Source organism: Acomys minous (genome assembly GCF_964271855.1).
Source record: "Acomys minous genome assembly, chromosome: 11".
Classification (NCBI taxonomy): Eukaryota; Metazoa; Chordata; class Mammalia; order Rodentia; family Muridae; genus Acomys; species Acomys minous.
Window position 1 is genome coordinate 69927589 of NC_140492.1, and position 17528 is coordinate 69945116.

Consider the following 17528-nt stretch of genomic DNA (forward strand, 5'->3'; position numbering starts at 1 on the left):
AACGAGAGGAGGAAGAGACAGTTAACAGGTCACAGGGTGAAGAGGCAGGCTCCCAAAGCTGAGAGAAGGAAATGCACTTTAAAAGGCAGAAAGTAGCACTGTGTTATTGTTATTAATTAAAAATTACATAGATATTATTGTTAACTTAATAAGAGATGTATGAGAGGCTCAAGCAAGAAAATGAATAAAATAGCACTCACCTTTCACTGCTCCAAAGATCCCTGGCCAGCTGACACAGACCTGGGTTCTCCGTACAGACTCCCCTCCTTCCCTCCCCCACCTGTGACAACTTCAAACACCCCTGACCCTCACCCCCACCCCCACCCTCACTCCTCACTCTCTCGGTTGCTCCTGCTTATGGCTCCTTCCTCTTACACCCCTCATCGCCACCCCTCTTTAAACTTTTACCTTTAAGCTCAAAGTGTGCTCTGCCGGTCCAGGTCCTACGACTTGGATCCCACAGCCTAGCAGGAGGGGCTGATAAACAGCTCGGAAATATAGACACATAGACCAGAAATACAAATGCCACGCAAATGGAAAAGAAAGTATCCTGCTTATTGGGGGATATGAGGCACAGATACCAGGAAACAGACGTCTGCTCTGCCTGATGGAGGAGGATGTTGAGGACACAGTGTGGGCAAGAGTGAGGACAAACGGGCATGGACTGGATGGACAAGGGGTGAAAGCGCTCAGAGACAGGCTCGATCTGGCGAGCAGCGCCAGGCCTGACACCACACCAAGGACTTCTGCCTACCATGTACCAGCCAGGCCCAACCTGTGCCCAGTGAGCCACATGCAGCCCAGGAGACGCACGAGCACAGCTCAGCACAAAATCAGGAGCTTCTTTGAACCATTGCAAGATTATGTGTGTGTGATTTTTTTTTCCAACTAAATTGCACAGTTCTCAAGAGAAAACCTGTGACAATATCAAAAGGTTGGGCACCCCTGAAAGGCAACCCAAGAGCATCGTCACTCTTAGCAGGGAATGCAGACCATCAAGGACATTAGTCTGTTTGGAAGACACTATGAGGAGGAGGAGAGCACGGCGACAAGGATCCCTGCCCCGAGGTGGCAACCTGGCAGAGGGAGAGGGCAGCGCCTGGGCAGCACTCAGGCCTGCACGCCGCTGACAGAGGGAGAGGGCAGCGCCTGGGCAGCACTCAGGCCTGCACGCCGCTGACAGAGAGAGAGGGCAACGCCTGGGCAGCACTCAGGCCTGCACGCCGCTGACAGAGGAGAGGGCAGCGCCTGGGCAGCACTCAGGCCTGCACGCCGCTGACAGAGGAGAGGGCAGCGCCTGGGCAGCACTCAGGCCTGCATGCCGTGTTTCCTCCATGGCTCTCTTTTTCGTGTTCTCACTAAGAGTTTGGACAGTGAAAAGCAGCCGAAGCTGAAGTTACTCAGAGCTCGCAGACTTTTCCCCAGGCTTTAATCATCTTTGAGATTCTCCTCTGAACCTCCTCCAAGAAAATGAAGAATTCGAGGGCTGACCTTGAGAGTGGGTGTGGGAGAGCGCAGGAAGCACAGGCAGCCAGGCAGGCCGAGCTCCAACTGCCCTCTCCAACTGCTAATTACACTGTGCCATAAGACACTGACCTTAAACAGTCAAACAGACTGTACCATAAAGATAGTGACTTTAAATAATCATATACTTTAGCCATATACAAGAATACTTACCTCTTTAAGTTGGCCCTGTCACCGCTGTCTGAGCTTGCCACAGATGAGGTATCATAAGAGTGAGAATCAATGGTGTCGACGTTTAACAATGTAGGGTCCTCGAGAACAAAAGAGTCATCTTCATCGTCGGTCTAAATTGGAAGAAGACAGAACCATAAACGCAGGACTCCAAACACTCTGCATGAAAGTGAGACGGGCACTGCGGTTTCCCCACGGCCCCGCAGGGAGACAGGCACTGCGGTTTCCCCACGGCCCCGCAGGGAGACAGACGGGCACTGCGGTTTCCCCACGGCCCCGCAGAGAGACAGGCACTGCGGGTTTATCCACAGCCCCGCAAGGAGACAGGCACTGCGGGTTTATCCACAGCCCCGCAAGGAGACAGGCACTGCGGGTTTCTCCGCCTGCTTCTGCTCCGCTCCTCTTCCATACACTCTCAGTTACCAGAGAGGCATGGCATGGGCCTCACAGAGCGAAACTGCAACTCCACCCAGAGATCGCTGTCTAAAGAGTCCATGTCAAGAGCTGCACGCCTGTAATCCCAGAGCTTGGGGAGACAAGGCAGGCGGGTCTTAGTTCGAGGCCAGCCTGGTCTACAAGGTGAGTCCAGGACAGCCAAAGTTACACAGAGAAACCTGTCTTGGAAAACCAGAAAGAAAAAACAAAAGATTTCATGTCAAACCCCTCTCTTATAGCAGGAAGAAGCAGAAATGGTGGTGCAGATCATTGTTAAGCCTATATAGATGCTTTACCGGGGAACTCACAAGCAATGGCTAATTAGAAGAAAACAAATGTTACCTGACTATAAATGTCTGCTATACAGAAGAAAGGCATTCTGGGTAGGAAACATGTGCAGAAGCCTTGATTTCATAACATGGATTTTACTTGGGGGAAAGGGAGTTACCATAAATGGCTGGGGTGTAGGAGTAGGAACTACAGTTGCTCTAGAAAGATGGACTGGGGTCCAATCTGTCACAGGCACTGTTTTCCATCAGGCTTGGTGGCAGCAGGGCCTTCAGTCCCGAGCACAAGGCCCGACATGCAACAGTACTCGCGCATTTATTACCTAGAATACTGTCTATGGCGGACACTGGGAACACTATTGAGACTAAGCAGAGACAAGATGGGAATCCGTTTTAGAAAGATAAATGAGGGCAGGGTGTGGTGGCGCACACCTTTAATCCCAGCACTGGGGAGGCAGAGGTAGTGGAATCGCTGTGAGTTCGAGGCCAGCCTGGTCTACAAAGTGAGTCCAGGACGGCCAAGGCTACAAAGAGAAACCCTGTCTTGAAAAAACTTCCAAAAAAAAAAAAAAGATAAACGGGGCCACATGCTGAGTGAAGGGGAGCAGAGAGGCTGTGGCAGGGAGTATGAAAGGCCACTTAGAGGGCTATTTGAACCAAGAAAGGAGAAGAGGGTCCAGCTGAGGAAGGCAGAAGCCAAGGAAGGCCGTGAGGAAAGGGACAGCACTGAGCAAAATCAAGGCCCTGGTGACCCTTTAAATGGGGGGAGGAGGATAGGAAAAGTAAAAGTACCAGAAGATTCCAATGTGTCAAAGGTGACACCCCTGGCCATCAGCCCCCAAACAGTAGATGAAGAAGAGCAAGGCCTCCCTGGCTGCTCTCACCTCCACTTTCTCCAGTCACTGAGCTGCGGGTCCTCACCACTGCCCACTTTCCGTGTCCTCCGTGCCTCACTCCCCCTACGTGAAACACGCTCTCCCCTCAGTTCCCAACAGATGTGCCTCTTTGTGTTTGTGTGGACTCTTACAGGTCACACTCCCTAGCTTCTCCTCGGCTCACCATTAAACTGTTAATCCCCAGGAATATTTGTAGCCCTCTTCTCCTGCTGCTCAGACACTCCCTATTTAAGCAAGCTTTTTCATAACCACAGCTTTAAGTGCCATGTGGTAATGGCTCTGAAATCTGTCTTCAACATCAACATAAAGGAGTCTATAATTTCACTGCATTCCAGAATTCTCCACCACACATAAGTCTGCTAAGAAAGAGTTTGTACTTGGCAAGGAGGCAGTTACTTGAGAGCTGTAAAAGACTGCCACAATTGCTGTAGGAAAAGGAAATAATTTGGAAATAAGAACAAAGGCTAAAGGTCATAAGCAAGAGAGTCAATCAAAGCCTTATTTGATTTTCTTAAGTAGCCTGGACACATAATTAAATAAAGCAGATCACCTGAGCAAAGCCAGGCTTACAGGATAAGTGAAAGAAGAAGGGAAGGAAATAAAAGAATTGCGGAAGTCAAGAGGGATTTGCTGCTACACAGCAGGGTTATCAGCTTTCCCAAACTGTAAAACCCATACGTTCTTATCAGTGCTTATCAAGTTTAGCAGACTGTGCGAGTCCCTGAGCCTTACATGGTGAAAGTCCAAAACTGCAATGTCAATTTCAACAGCAGCAGCAGCAGCAGACCTGAGCCCCCTCAACCACTGGCTATCAAGGCCGCCTGTTTATTTACTGACTTGTGGCTTATTAGACTTATGAGCATATTTGTGCATGCGTTGTGTGTGTACGTGTGTGTGTGTGTGTGTGTGTGTGTGTGTGTGTGTCTGAGCATTTTGTCTATAGGCCTTTGCAACATGTGCACACAGTGTCTGCAGAGACTAGAAGGCAGCATCAGATCCCTGGGAACTGGAGTTACAGACAGTTGTGAGCCACCATGTGGGTGCTGATTACCAAACCTGGGTCCTCTCCAACAGCAACAAGTGTTCACAACCACTGAACCAACTCTCCAGGCCCATATTACTGGCTTTCTTTTGCTTTTTGTTTTTTGTTTTTTGAGACAGAATATATCACATAGCGTAGGCTAGCCTTGAGCTCCCTGTGCAGCTAAGAAGGACCTTGCACTCCTGATGGCTGCTTCTCTGCAGCAGCTGGCCAAGTTCTCTCCTCTCCTCCTTTCCTCCTTGCCTGGTGTGTGTGTGTGTGTGTGTATGTGTGTGTGTGTGTGTGTGTGTGTATCTGTGTGTGTCTGTGTGTATGTATCAGTGTGTATCTATGTGTGTTTGTCTGTCTGTGTGTATATGTTTATATCTGTATATCTGTGTGTCTATGTGTGGGGTGGGGGTGTGTCTGTGTGTTACCGGTGATAAAAGCCAGGGCCTCACATGCTAGGCACGTGATCTCCCACTAAGCTCCATTCCCAGACTTAAGATCTGAAGTCTCAATCCTTAGAATGTGTATCTGTGTGTGTCTGTGTGTATGTATCAGTGTGTATCTATGTGTGTTTGTCTGTCTGTGTGTATATGTTTATATCTGTATATCTGTGTGTCTATGTGTGGGGTGGGGGTGTGTCTGTGTGTTACCGGTGATAAAAGCCAGGGCCTCACATGCTAGGCACGTGATCTCCCACTAAGCTCCATTCCCAGACTTAAGATCTGAAGTCTCAATCCTTAGAATGTGAGAGTGTGATGCCGGGACAGCCACAGACAGACCAATTAAATCAGATTCCCACACAGATGATCCTCTAATCTGCAGCGAAGGTGACACCGCAACCAACAGTTTCTCTCCAGTAAGCGTATCCGCTCATCTTTTAGATTAAGACAGACAGAAAACCACTCCAGATGAGTTACAGAGCTAACTGTGAAAGGGAAAATAGTAAATATTTTTGGACAAACAGGATATTATCATGGCCTCAGGATGGCAACATTTTCTTAAACACAGGAAACACAACTAACTAAACACAATGGGAAGGTTTAAAATGCTCAACTAAGAGACTAACTCCGGGTATCAGATGACGCCATTAGTGGTATGAAAAGACACAGAGTGAAGAAGAGAAGAGCTGTGGGCAGCATGACACATACAAGGAACTCCCACAAATCACTTTCTTTTTTTAATAATTTATTTTGTTTTTATTTTATGTGTATTAGTGTGACAGTGTCAGATCCTCTGGATTTGGAGTTACAGACAGTTGTGAGCTGCCATGTGGGCGCTGGGAATTGAACCCAGGTCCTCTGGAACTGCGAATAATGCTCTTCACCCCTGAGCCATCTCTCCAGCCCAAACCACTTCCTTAAAAAGGAAAAGGGGCGGGGGCGGGGGCAGGGGGGAGGGGGAGGGTGGGAAGAGACATCCAAATGGCCAAAACCCACTTCAAGGCATCCAATGTCATCAAACTTCAGAGAAATTCAAGTTACAGTCACTATGCACTTTTCATAAAGAATGAAAGGCCAATGAGGGACACAGGAAAACAACAGCTAACAAGGGTGTGAACAACCTGACCTCTCACACATTTCTCCTGAAGAATATATTAAAACGCCACAGTAGTAGCCTGCGGCAGCGTTCACAAAACCTGAGTTATTCATGGCCACTTACATTCTGAAGGGCATGCACAGGAAAATGCGAGAATGCAGTTGTGTGCACACAAGACAAGACTATGCTCAGCTGTAACTACTAAACGTCTGTGAATAGGAGGATGAGTAGATGACACACATAAAGAATGACAGAGTAGTGGTGACTAATAAACGGAGGCACAGGTATGTGTGCCATGAACACATATGTAAGTACCCATACATACACAAGCGTTCACTATGGGGTGTGCGCGTGTGTGTGTGTGTGTGTGTGTGTGTGTGTGTGTGTGTGTGTAAGGTTCAAAGTAAGCAAACCAGCCCACAGTAGTAGGAGCTGGGACCACCATTACTCTAGCTTGGGTGCTGAAGGCCAAGAGGAGCTCCTGGGACAGGCTGTGCATGCTGCTGCGTAAGCTGCTCAGTTGGTCAGGTGCCTCTGTGTTTCACTCTTACGATGCATTCATTGTGTGTGCACACTGAAGATGCTCACAAGATCATCCTGGCCACCCAACAGCAGGACCGAAGCGAACCCAACATTACTCTGAGACTGGGAAACGGTAAGGTCAAGACAGCAGGTCATGACAAGGTCAAAGAACAAGTTTAGTGGAAGAAAGGAGGCAGAAGAAAAAGGTTTATGTCAGAGATTGTACCCTCCAACTTAGTATTATTGATATTATCCTGTTTATCCCAAAATATTTACTGTTTTCCCTTTCACAGTTAGCTCTGTAACCCATCTGGAGTGGTTTTCTGTCTGTATTAATCTGAGAGATGAGCGGATACGCTTACTGGAGAGAAACTGTTGGTTGTGGTGTCACCTTTGCTGCAGATTAGAGGATCATCTGTGTGGGAATCTGATTTAATTGGTCTGTCTGTGGCTGTCCCGGCATCACACTCTCACATTCTAAGGATTGAGACTTCAGATCTTAAGTCTGGGAATGGAGCTTAGTGGGAGATCACGTGCCTAGCATGTGAGGCCCTGGCTTTTATCACCGGTAACACACAGACACAGACAGACACACAGACATAGACACACACACAAAGAGTCAAAGACTTCAAAGGCCTGGTAATGTTATTATTTCATGTTCAAAGTCTTAAGTCCACAATGTCTCACAGGTTTCTATCTTTCCATTTTAAAAACATTTTAGGGAAAAATTTTTGTAAATAAAATAAAAACACCTTACATCCATTTTTCCCAACCTCCCTCAGGTTGGTATAAATCAACATTACAGAATATACACATATAAGTATCCTGGAGGAAAAACTTATTTACCCTGCTGCCATTTTTTGATTTGGTAACAATTTCCTTTAATAACCATCCTGATAGTCTTCACAATGATTTTATTACTTTCTTTCTATCTCTTATGGACCTGCCACTCCCTAAGCCTGCCCAACCTCAAGTCTCATTTCTCTCTCAAGGACAGAGGCTGTCATATGGCACTATTTAATCCCAGCATCTAACTCACAGACCTAATTCAGTAGGCTCCAAATTATACTCAAGGTGACAACTGTGGGGTAAAACGTTAGAGTTCACTTCCAGGTTTTGAAAACCCACCAGCCCTTGAGCTCAAAATCCACCAGTGCCTAGGCTCGCCCCAAGCTCAGGACTTGAAATCCCACCAATCCTCACTCTGGAAATCTCTACCCTGAAAAACTCTGCCCCCAAGAAGCCCTATATAAAGCCTGCTGTCTGCCCAGTTCCCTGCTGCTTGTGGACCACCCACGCAGAGGCAGCCACCCTCCTGGGCTTTTCCCTCCCAATAAATCTCCTATGTGAAGTGTGGTGTGCGGAGTGACTTTGTGGTACTCCTCGGCTCCTGACTGCCAGGATGCCTTCCCTTCAGAGCTGCAGCACTTGCTAACACAGCACTGCCTTCTTGCTGAGCTGAATCGTCAGCAGTGTTTACCACTCCTCAGAGACAGGAGAATTGTGCCTGCACAGTTTGCTTCTGTGATGAATGCGAGTCTCATCCATGGGAACATTTTTTTTAAATTGATTATCTTTTTAGATTAGTTATTTTTATTTTATGTGTATTTTGTGTGTATCTATATACACCATGTACGCTCCTGGTGTCCAAGGAGGTCCCAAGAGGGCACCGGATCTCTTGGAACTACAGGTAAGGATGGTTATGAGGCACCATATAGATGCTGGAAACTGAACCCAGGTCCTCTGCAGGGCAACAAGTGCTCTTGATTGCTGAGATATCTCTCCAGCCCCAAAGGAGCATTATTTTTGTTGCCAATGTTTACATAAAGATGTGCACATAGGGGGCTAGAGAGATGGCTCAGAAGTTAAGAGCACTGTCTGATCTCCCAGAGGTTCTGAGTTCAATTCCCAGCAACCACATGGTGGCTCACAACCATCTATAATGTGATCTGATGCCCTCTTCTGGTGTGCAGGTGTACATGTAGACAGAGCACTATATACATAATAAATACATAAATCTTTAAAAAAATATGTGCAATAAGGCTGTGAACATAGTCCATTAAGATAATTTTATTCCATACTCAGTAAGATAGCTCCAATGAGAATGCATTTAAACTATCTTAACCAAACAAGCTAAAATTAATTTCCTTACCTCTAAATAAAATATTCTGTTAGAAGTTAATAACTATTAATAAATAAATTAATTAACAACATTTCACTGCAAGATATTCTTTCAGAGCACAAAGTTACCAATGTAAAAGCTGAAAACATCTTAAGTCTTAACACAGATCATATAAAACACTTTCAAAGTCAAATACCATCAAAGTAATTATAACATCAAACTGATTTTTTTTTTTAAGTCAAGGAGATGCTCGGTGGTAGGGTGCTTGTCCAGAATGCACAAGACCCTGGATCCGATCTGCAGCACACAAGGAAACAACAGTGCTCACAGAGATTGTAGCTGGTAAACCACGCAGTAGTACTATATCCAAGCCTACTGCACAGACAGAGATGCAACTCTCCGAGAGCTAAGAGGTATCTTTACGCCATCTGTCCAGCCTCCTGTCTCAAAAGGACCGAGAATGCAGCACGCATGAGGCCCTGAGTGGGAGGGGAAGAGAGAAGGAGGAGGAGGAGGTAAATAAGAGGGAAGAGAGGGAAGGGAGAGGGAGGGGAGAAAGTGAGAGGAAAGGGAGGGAGGGAAATACATTTGTTAATTCAGGGGAGTGGTCCTAGAAAGTATAAGAAAGGCAGCTGGACCTGAGCCTGGAGAGCAAGGCAGGAGGCAGCATCCTCCATGGCCTCTGCATCAGTTCCCGCCTCCAGGTTCCTGCCCTGAGTTCCTGCCCAGGCTTCCTTCAGTGATGGACTACACAGTGTCAGCCGAAATAAACCCTTTCCACCCAAGTAGCTTTTGATTATGTGCTTAGCAAAGCAACAGAAACATAACTTGGACACCCATGTCTTAGTACCAAGGCTGGACGGAGCAACGTAAACCAGCCTCACTGGAAGGCTCACTGGGGGCTCACTGGAAGGTAGGAAGATGCACAGTGGCCCCATGGAGTGCCTAGGGTAAGGAAGTGAAATGACTTATGCAAAATGGCTATGGGTTACAGAGCTAAACTGAGGTGGTATCCCCATCCACACCATGGTACCCAATATTTCTCTTCTGACATAAGCAACTCACTGGATCTTTTCATGTTGTACCAGACTTTGCTAATGTTTTATTTTTTATTTAGTATCCCCTTAACAGCCAGAATCCCAAAATCAACTAGCACCAGCACTTGCTTGGAAAGGACAGTGATCTGCCTACCCTCTGTAAAAAGCTTCATTGCATGAGGTGTGAAGCTGACCATGGAATGTCTTACGGGTCTGAAAAAGCATCTCGGAGAGTAGTTAAAAACAAACAAACAAGCAGGGCAGTACTGGCACACGCCTTTAATCCCAGCACTTGGGAGGCAGAGGCAGGCAGATTGCTGTGAGTTCGAGGCCAGCCTGGTCTACAAAACTGAGTCCAGGACAGCCAAGGCTACACAGAGAAACCTTGTCTTGAAAAAACCAAACAACCAACCAAACAAAGCAGAAGGTAGGTGTGGGGAGTGGGTGGGGTCCTGAGTGGATGTGTAGTGCTCACACAGGATGGCCATGTCAAGGGTCCCAGGGCCCCAGACCCATGCAAAGGACAAGCCTTCCTCAGGTCCTTGTGGGCGTTGACAGTGTGTGCAGCCTGAGACTAAGCCCTGCAGAGACCCCTACCGCTATGAGCTATGGCTGCCCCTTCTCAGCTGTATCTAACAAGCCTGCCTCAACCCAGATGCAGAAAACGAACGCGCTGAGGTTCCCGGCTGCTGCTGGTGCATCTCCGTCAGGGCACACTGCGCACCTCACCTCAGCGTTCTCTTTCTGTGACTGTGGCTTCTTCCTTCACCATTGCCCCGGTTAGGTCGATCCCCAAAGCTATACAAGGTCACTGGGAAAAGGCATCCTTTGTGAGTGGATTATCTCCCTAAAATTGTTGTCCAGAGAAATCCCTGCGACTCCCACAGGCCATAAGGCCTGTGCTTTTGTTGCACACTAGATGAGAGCTGGAGATGCCGCGTGCTCTGTGAGGGGACTCTAGACGGCCGGGGCAAGGCAGACATGACTCTGGCAGGCCTTGCCCTTCTCCCTATTCCCTCTACCTTGCTAAATTGTTAGATGACACTAATGGTATGGCTGCTACAGGACAACCAAGTGCTTTGTAAATGACATATGCCACAGCAGTGTGTTTCGTACTGTAGGCCAAGGGGGAGATGGCAGAGCCGGGGCAGGCTACTGCGATTACTCTGTGAGATGGGTATGATGTGCCTGTCAACTGCCTTCTAGACATCTATTTCTAACTACTGATGGCCTTGGTTACAAAGGAAGGCTATTAGCAATGGGACGGGTCACTCGCAGAGAACTCAATGATCAAACTGTGGGAATTAAGTGGCTGTTGCTGTGGTATGCTGTCACCCCTTCCAACGCTCAGATGGTATAGTGGGAGAAGAGGAAGAGAGCACGTAAGAACCACAGGACGGAGTGCAGCGCTGCAGTACAGCTTTCACCTCAGGGGACACATGGCCATGCCATTGCCATCACGAGCAGAGATAACCCTGGCTCTGCGATTATAGAGCAAAAAGCGACAGAGCGTCACCAGATCCGCACCTGGTATCTTAGTAACTGCTCTATTGTGATAAGACACTGTGACCAAGGCAACTCATAGAAGAGTTTATGGGGGTGTGGTGGGGGGGAGCTTACATTTTCAGAGGATTAGATAAGAGTCCGTGATCATAGTGGTAGGGAGCACAGTAGCTTTTGAAACCTCAAAGCCCACCCCCCAGTGACACACCTACCCCAACAAGGCCACACCTCCTAATCCTTCCCAAACAGTGCCACCAACTGAGGACCACAAATTCAAATACAGGTGCTTATAGGGGTCATTCGCATTCAAACCGCCACAGCTGGGTTCCACCCACAGGGCTTTCCTGCCTCACAGCTGCATGCAGTTGCGAAAGGTCCAATAGTATATAGGAGGTAGAAAGACAAATGTGGTGGCTGTTCTTGGTTGTCAACCTGACTACATCTGGAATTAACTAAAACCCAAGTGGCTGGCCTGTGAAGGATTTTTTCTTTTTCTTAATTAATTATTTGAAGTGAGAAAACCCATTTTTAATCCAGATCTTTTGAGAAGGGAAGATCCACCTTTAGTATGCCCACAATCTACCATAGCCTGCCTCTGCTGGCAGCCTGTATAAAAGACAAGGAAGAAGGAAGCTTGCTCTTTGGCCGCTTGCTCTCGCTCTCAATGGCCGCAAGTCCACTCCTTCAGTGGCAGGGGCCTACTTCTTCAGGATTCTGGCATCTACTGAAGAGCAGCCGAGACATCCAGCCTGGTGAACTAAACACCTACTGGATTCTTGAACCTTCAGTTGGTAATCACCCACTGTTGGACTAGCTGGAAAGAGCCATTCTAATCAATTAATCTCTCTCTCTCTCTCTCTCTCTCTCTCTCTCTCTCTCTCTCTCTCTTCTCTCTCATACACACACACACACACACACACACACACACAACCATTCTCTAAGTTCTGTTTCTCTAGAGAACCCGGACGAATAGACCAAAGGCAGGACCCCTGTAAGACCGCTTCCATGAGGGATGCTATGATATAACTGTATTTGAGACATGCGTTCTCTTAAAACTTAGCCAAATAAACTCACTGGCTCACCAAGTTGGACCTGTGTAGAGTCTTGGTCTATGACTGGTACCGTATCTCAGGTGAATGCACTTCTGTTCATGAACCCCCAGAAGGGTAACAGAACAGCTGGGCACAAAGGCAAAAGAGGAACAAGAAGTGGTTTACACCCTTGAGAAGTTCAAAATCTAGCCCAACGCTGACCAACAAAGTACTCTGCTCTGATGAAGATACTATGAGTCTGTGCTGAATACTGTGGTAGCCACTAGCCACACATGGCTGCTGAGCCCCTGGAACCGACTTTGTACAACTAAGAATCTGAAATATTAGTTAACTGTAATTAACACAAATTTTAAGTTGACACACGTAGCTAGTGGCCACCGTACTGGACAATATACATCCAAATACACACTGTAATTAACCCAAAATGTATGAAAAATTAATGCCACAAAGTGGTAGTTGTAGCTGGATAGAAGAGAAAGGAGGATGGGGGGGGATCCTTGAATCTTAATTTCTTTCTTCTTGTTTCTTCTTCAAGCATGACTACTAAAAAATTGCAACCAACCCCCCTGAATGACCAACAACCACCACCAACCCACCCACAGAACCCTAGCATTTATATACCCTCTGAAACGTTCCCAGAATCCCAAATGTTACACAATCGCAGAAATTGTCTGCAGCTGGCAAAACCACGCTTCTGCTAAGGCACGAGGCAGATCACAGTCAGCTGCTGCAGGCAGTCCGAAGCAGCCCTACAGCCCCACACTGGACATTAAAACAAAAGCACATTTTTATAATATTCCTGGGGTTTTTAAAAAAAAATGTTTTATGTGCATTGGTATAAGGGTGTCAGATCCCTTGAAACTGGAGTTATATACAGTTATAAACTGCCATGTGGGTGCTGGGAATTGAACCCAGGTCCTTTGCAAGAGCAGGACAATGCTCTTAACCACTGAGCCATCTCTCTAGCCCCTACTCCTGTGTTTTTAAAGAAACCAAAACTCCAAAATTGTCACTGCAGACAATGTTGAGTAATGCTCACCTACCTCGTTCAGTATGCTTTCCAGGGTTGGAGGGGTGTCTACTTGAGGAATATCAAACTCCTTGTCGTCAATCTAAATAAAAACATTAAAGTTCTCATGAGACTTTCCCCCTTGTAATTGTGAGATTTTTTTTAATTGGTTTTTCCTACACAGGGTTTCTCTGTGTAGCCTTGAGTCTCCTGGACTCACTTTGTAGACCAGGCTGGCCTCGAACTCACAGAGATCCGCCTACCTCTGCTTCCCCGGGTGTTGGGATAACAGGCGAGTGCCACCATGCCTGGCTGTGAGATGTTTTAAACAACTAGACCCACTGTCAAAGGCATGCTCCCCACTGACTGGACCACACAATCAACCCAGTAATCCCTACCCCACACATCCAGTGCCTCTCAAGGCGAGGGTCCCCCTGACTGTGCCACTCTGACAGCCCTATTCCTTTCTAGAAATTTGAAGGACTGACTTTTTTACCTCCTTTCTTAGGATGACAAAACACCACAGCTCATGCCAGACTCTCCTCTCCTGAGTTTAGACTTGGTTCTTTCGTGGTAAGGGCTGAGTAAGTTTTAAAAGTTGTCACTATATACTCTTTTTTTTTTCCTCTGTGTAAGAGCCCTGGATGTCCTAGACTCCCTTTGTAGACCAGGTTGGCCTTGAACTCTGGGCTGGGATTAAAGGCATGCACCTCCACACCTGGCCTTAAATACTCTTACAGTCAGAGAAACCACTGCTATTCAATCAAGAAAGCAAGCAGACAAGGTGCGAGGTAAGAATTCTAATACTCCCATCAGCTCAGAGGCCTTGAGCACAGCTGCTCACCAGTGCCATCCAGAGTGGATTACCAGCATGGAGCTCAAAGGACACCACCAGAGTGCTCGGTAAACGGTAACAGACCTCGCAAGGAAGATTGATGGGCCCTCGTAAAACTGTACAGGCTCCTGCTAACTAGGCATGCAGAAACGACAGGTTCAGGGTATTTGGGTCATAAAACACACTAACCCAAGTTTTGCTCAAAATCATCACTTGACAAAAGTTAAGCTTTTACCAGATCATTTTTGAACTCCAGCTCCTTATCCAGATCTATGTAAGAGAACTTTGAAAGAGAAGCTTCTAAGTTGAAAGACTTGTTCAATTCTTCCTCCGCAGCGCTGGCACACAGGTTCTGTTCCGCGTTCTCCGGGCCTGGTTCACTTTCCATATTTGATCTCAATAGCTGTATTCAACCAATCCGAAAAATTATGTTTCTTGCTTTTGGCCTTGGACTGAGGACATCAAATGATGAAGCCTTTGGGAGGTAGCTGGTGTTACCTAGACATCCTCTTCTCGGATGGACACTCCAGAGAAATCCTTGGTGAGACTGTACTTGGTCATCTGTTTGTCTGCCAGAAAAAAAGAGAGGGGATGGAGTTAGGATGTGAGTGGAGGGTTCCTATGGGAACACAAAGGGGAAAGCTTAGGTCAGAATTGAAGAGGTATGGCACTGGGGCCTCCACCCAAGTCATAAGACAAGTGACAATGGCATGAAACTCAAAGCCGATTTCTATACCTGCAGCCAGAGGGCAATCTGGTGCCAAAACGTCCAGTTAACGCCACCCTTTTCTTCCAGGACCTCAGGGCAGCTCTCCAGCGCCCCTGGCGGGAACCATATGCACCGGCTTGATTGGCTCCAACTGTGGGCCGGGTGAGCATAAACCCCCCAGGGAAGACACTTAGCTATTTAATAGCAAACCAAGAGCTGATTTACAAGGTGGAGTCAGCAGTGACCCTAGGATAAAATACTTACACAAAGCCGGTCACAGAAAAACATGGCTGTCTTTAGGAAAGAATGAAATACTTAAGAAATCTAGAAATGTATACATTTTTCTGTATATTTCACAGCTCAAAACAACAAGACTTTGTATTATATATGAAGAAAAAAAAGATAAACTTGTTGGGCGGTGGTGGCACATGACTATAATCCTAACATTTGGGAGGCAGAAGCAGGCCAGATTGGTCTACAGAGTGAGTTCCAGGACAGCCAGGGCTACATAGAGAAACCAACCCGTCTCAAATAAGTAAATAAATAAACAAACTAACTAACTAACTGGTAAACCTGGAAAATGTTCATTTCTAGAAACTATGTTTTTTAAAGCACTGTAGGTTTAATGTTAGCTGGGCAGTGTTGGCACACGCCTTTGATCCCGTACTCAGGAGGCAGAAGCAGACAGAACTCTGAATCTGAGGCCAGCCTGGTCTACAAAGTGAGCTCCAGGACAGCCCAGGATACACAGAGAAACTCTGTCTCAAAAAACAAAACAAAACAAAAAAGTTTTATACTTAAATTTTACTTTAAATCTCTTTAGATTATGTTTCAATTAGACTACAAGTGGTCAGATTTTTCAGTCTGCTCACCTTTGTCGGTGTAGAATAAAAACATGACCAAAAACCATAATCCATAGTAATAACAGAAAAATTAACCACCGTTCTGTTCCCTAACCAAGGTGTTTGCCACAGTGCGATGCCCTTCCTATACCCAGTTTACTTTTGCGCTTCCAGTTTTCCATCACTCATGAGCTAAGCATGCTAAAGGGAAGATCCCAAGATTCGTGACTGAGTCATGTGCTACTGGGCATGGTGTGGGGAGAAGGCGGCACCGCCCTGCTCCATCCCACTGGGGATGTGGTTACCCCTCTGTGCAACCCTTGCTGCCCTTCTGCTAGCCAGTCAGTGCCTGTCTTGGTTATCAGATCAAGTTTCACAATATCGAAGGCTTCTCTCAAAGTAACTCCTGTGTTACTTAACAAGGACCCCAAAGCACAAGAGTAGTAATGGCGGCAATGCCAAAGAAGCCACCAACTGTTTCCTTTAAGGGAAATAGTAAAAGCTCCCAACTTATAAGTCTGTTGAGATACAGCATCACAGAAAGAGAATCTAAGAAAGATGTGTTAACAGGCTGTAGTCACTCAACTTTTACTATAGGATATTTTTTCTATGTTACTATTGTTATTAATCTTATATCATGCCTAATTTATAAACTAAACCCTCATAGTTTAGTTTAGTCATGGACTTACAAAAGAAATATTGTGTATGTGGTTGGCTCTCCTTACCCATAGGTTCTATGTCAATACAAATCAACCATGAATCAAAATCACTTTTTAAAATTGTTTCTGAAGCTGGGCATGGTGGTCTGTGCCTTTAATCCCAGCACTCATGAGGCAGAGGCAGGCAGATCCCTGTGAGTTCAAGGGCAGCCTGGTGTACATGGTAAATTCTCCAGCCTACCAGGCCTTCACAGTGAGGCTTTGTCTTAAAATAAAATAAAATAAACAACAAGAATTTTTAAAATGTTTCTGAGCTAAACATACAGGCATTTCAGCCATCACTGTCCCCTCAACAGTGCACCACAGCAACTATTCTTACAGTGCAAGATATTATAAGCAACTTAGAGATGGTTTAAACTACACAGAAGGATGGATGTGAGTAACTGTCTTACATGAGGGACTTAAATGTCCAAAGTTTTGCGTAAGAGGGCGCCTGAGCCATCCCCACGCTACCTAACCGACTCCAGCACAGCACGTGCAGACCCAGGCACTGCCTGAGGTATCTCTGAATGTCTCCCCTAAGAATAAGAGGGGACAACCATAGCAAAGCTCTGTGTCAAGTTCCTTCATACCACACAGTGCTCAGAGGGAACAAACACCATTCCCACCAGGCCTTGGCTCCACAGTAAACTTATATAATAAGTTAGTACTTATTATTAAAACTGTTGGTGAAAGAAAGGTTAACACTTGCAGTGGTTTCACTCAGAAACGCCCCTCACAGTCTCAGGCATTAAACGCTTGGTCCCTAGATGGTGGCACTCTTTGGGGAGGCTTAGGGGGTATGGCCTCACTTTAGCATACATCACTGAGGCAGGGGCCACTCCCAGTACACACTTCCCGCCCTGATGGACTCTTTTCTCTCTGGAGCCATAACCCTAAGTAAACCCTTCTGTAAGTTGTCCTCACTGAGGGGCTTTATGACTATAGAAGAGTAACTAACAGAGCAGCTGCTGGGCCATTGAGAAAACCTGGCTTTTTAAAGAGCTGTTTACTTATGTCTGTACACTGTCTGAGTGTGTGTGCGTGTGACAGGGCACCGGGCCTATGAGCATGAGCAGAGGCCAGAGAGTGCATCGAGTGTCCTCCTCTACTACTCTGCGTCTCGTCCTCTGAGGCGCGCTCTCCCTCAAGGTCTGCGTTTCCCAGACAGACTGAGAGCTGAAAGCCCCTGTGATCCTTCTGCCTCCACCAATAGGAGAAAAAGATTATCTGCCTAGTATGCCCAATATCTTCTCTTCCATTCCTAGCATGCATGCATATGCACATACACACACATACATAAGCACATGTGTGCGTGCG

General features: G+C 46.6%; 1 protein-coding gene across 2 annotated transcripts in view; it reads right to left on the minus strand.

The window, feature by feature from the left end:
• The window catches only part of VPS8 (VPS8 subunit of CORVET complex), a 215049-nt gene that overhangs the window by 188060 nt on the left and 9461 nt on the right, over positions 1 to 17528 (minus strand). The window contains exons 2-5 of one of the 2 annotated variants that reach the window (XM_084801736.1): positions 14458 to 14528; positions 14195 to 14362; positions 13159 to 13227; positions 1678 to 1808 (exon numbers count right to left, since the gene is read on the minus strand). In XM_084801736.1, coding sequence (XP_084657862.1) covers positions 1678 to 1808; positions 13159 to 13227; positions 14195 to 14347 — 353 coding nt within the window. In that variant the 5' untranslated portion in view covers positions 14348 to 14362; positions 14458 to 14528. Of the gene's footprint in view, positions 1 to 1677; positions 1809 to 13158; positions 13228 to 14194; positions 14529 to 17528 lie in introns of both variants that reach the window. The other variant, XM_084801735.1, reaches the window with a different exon arrangement.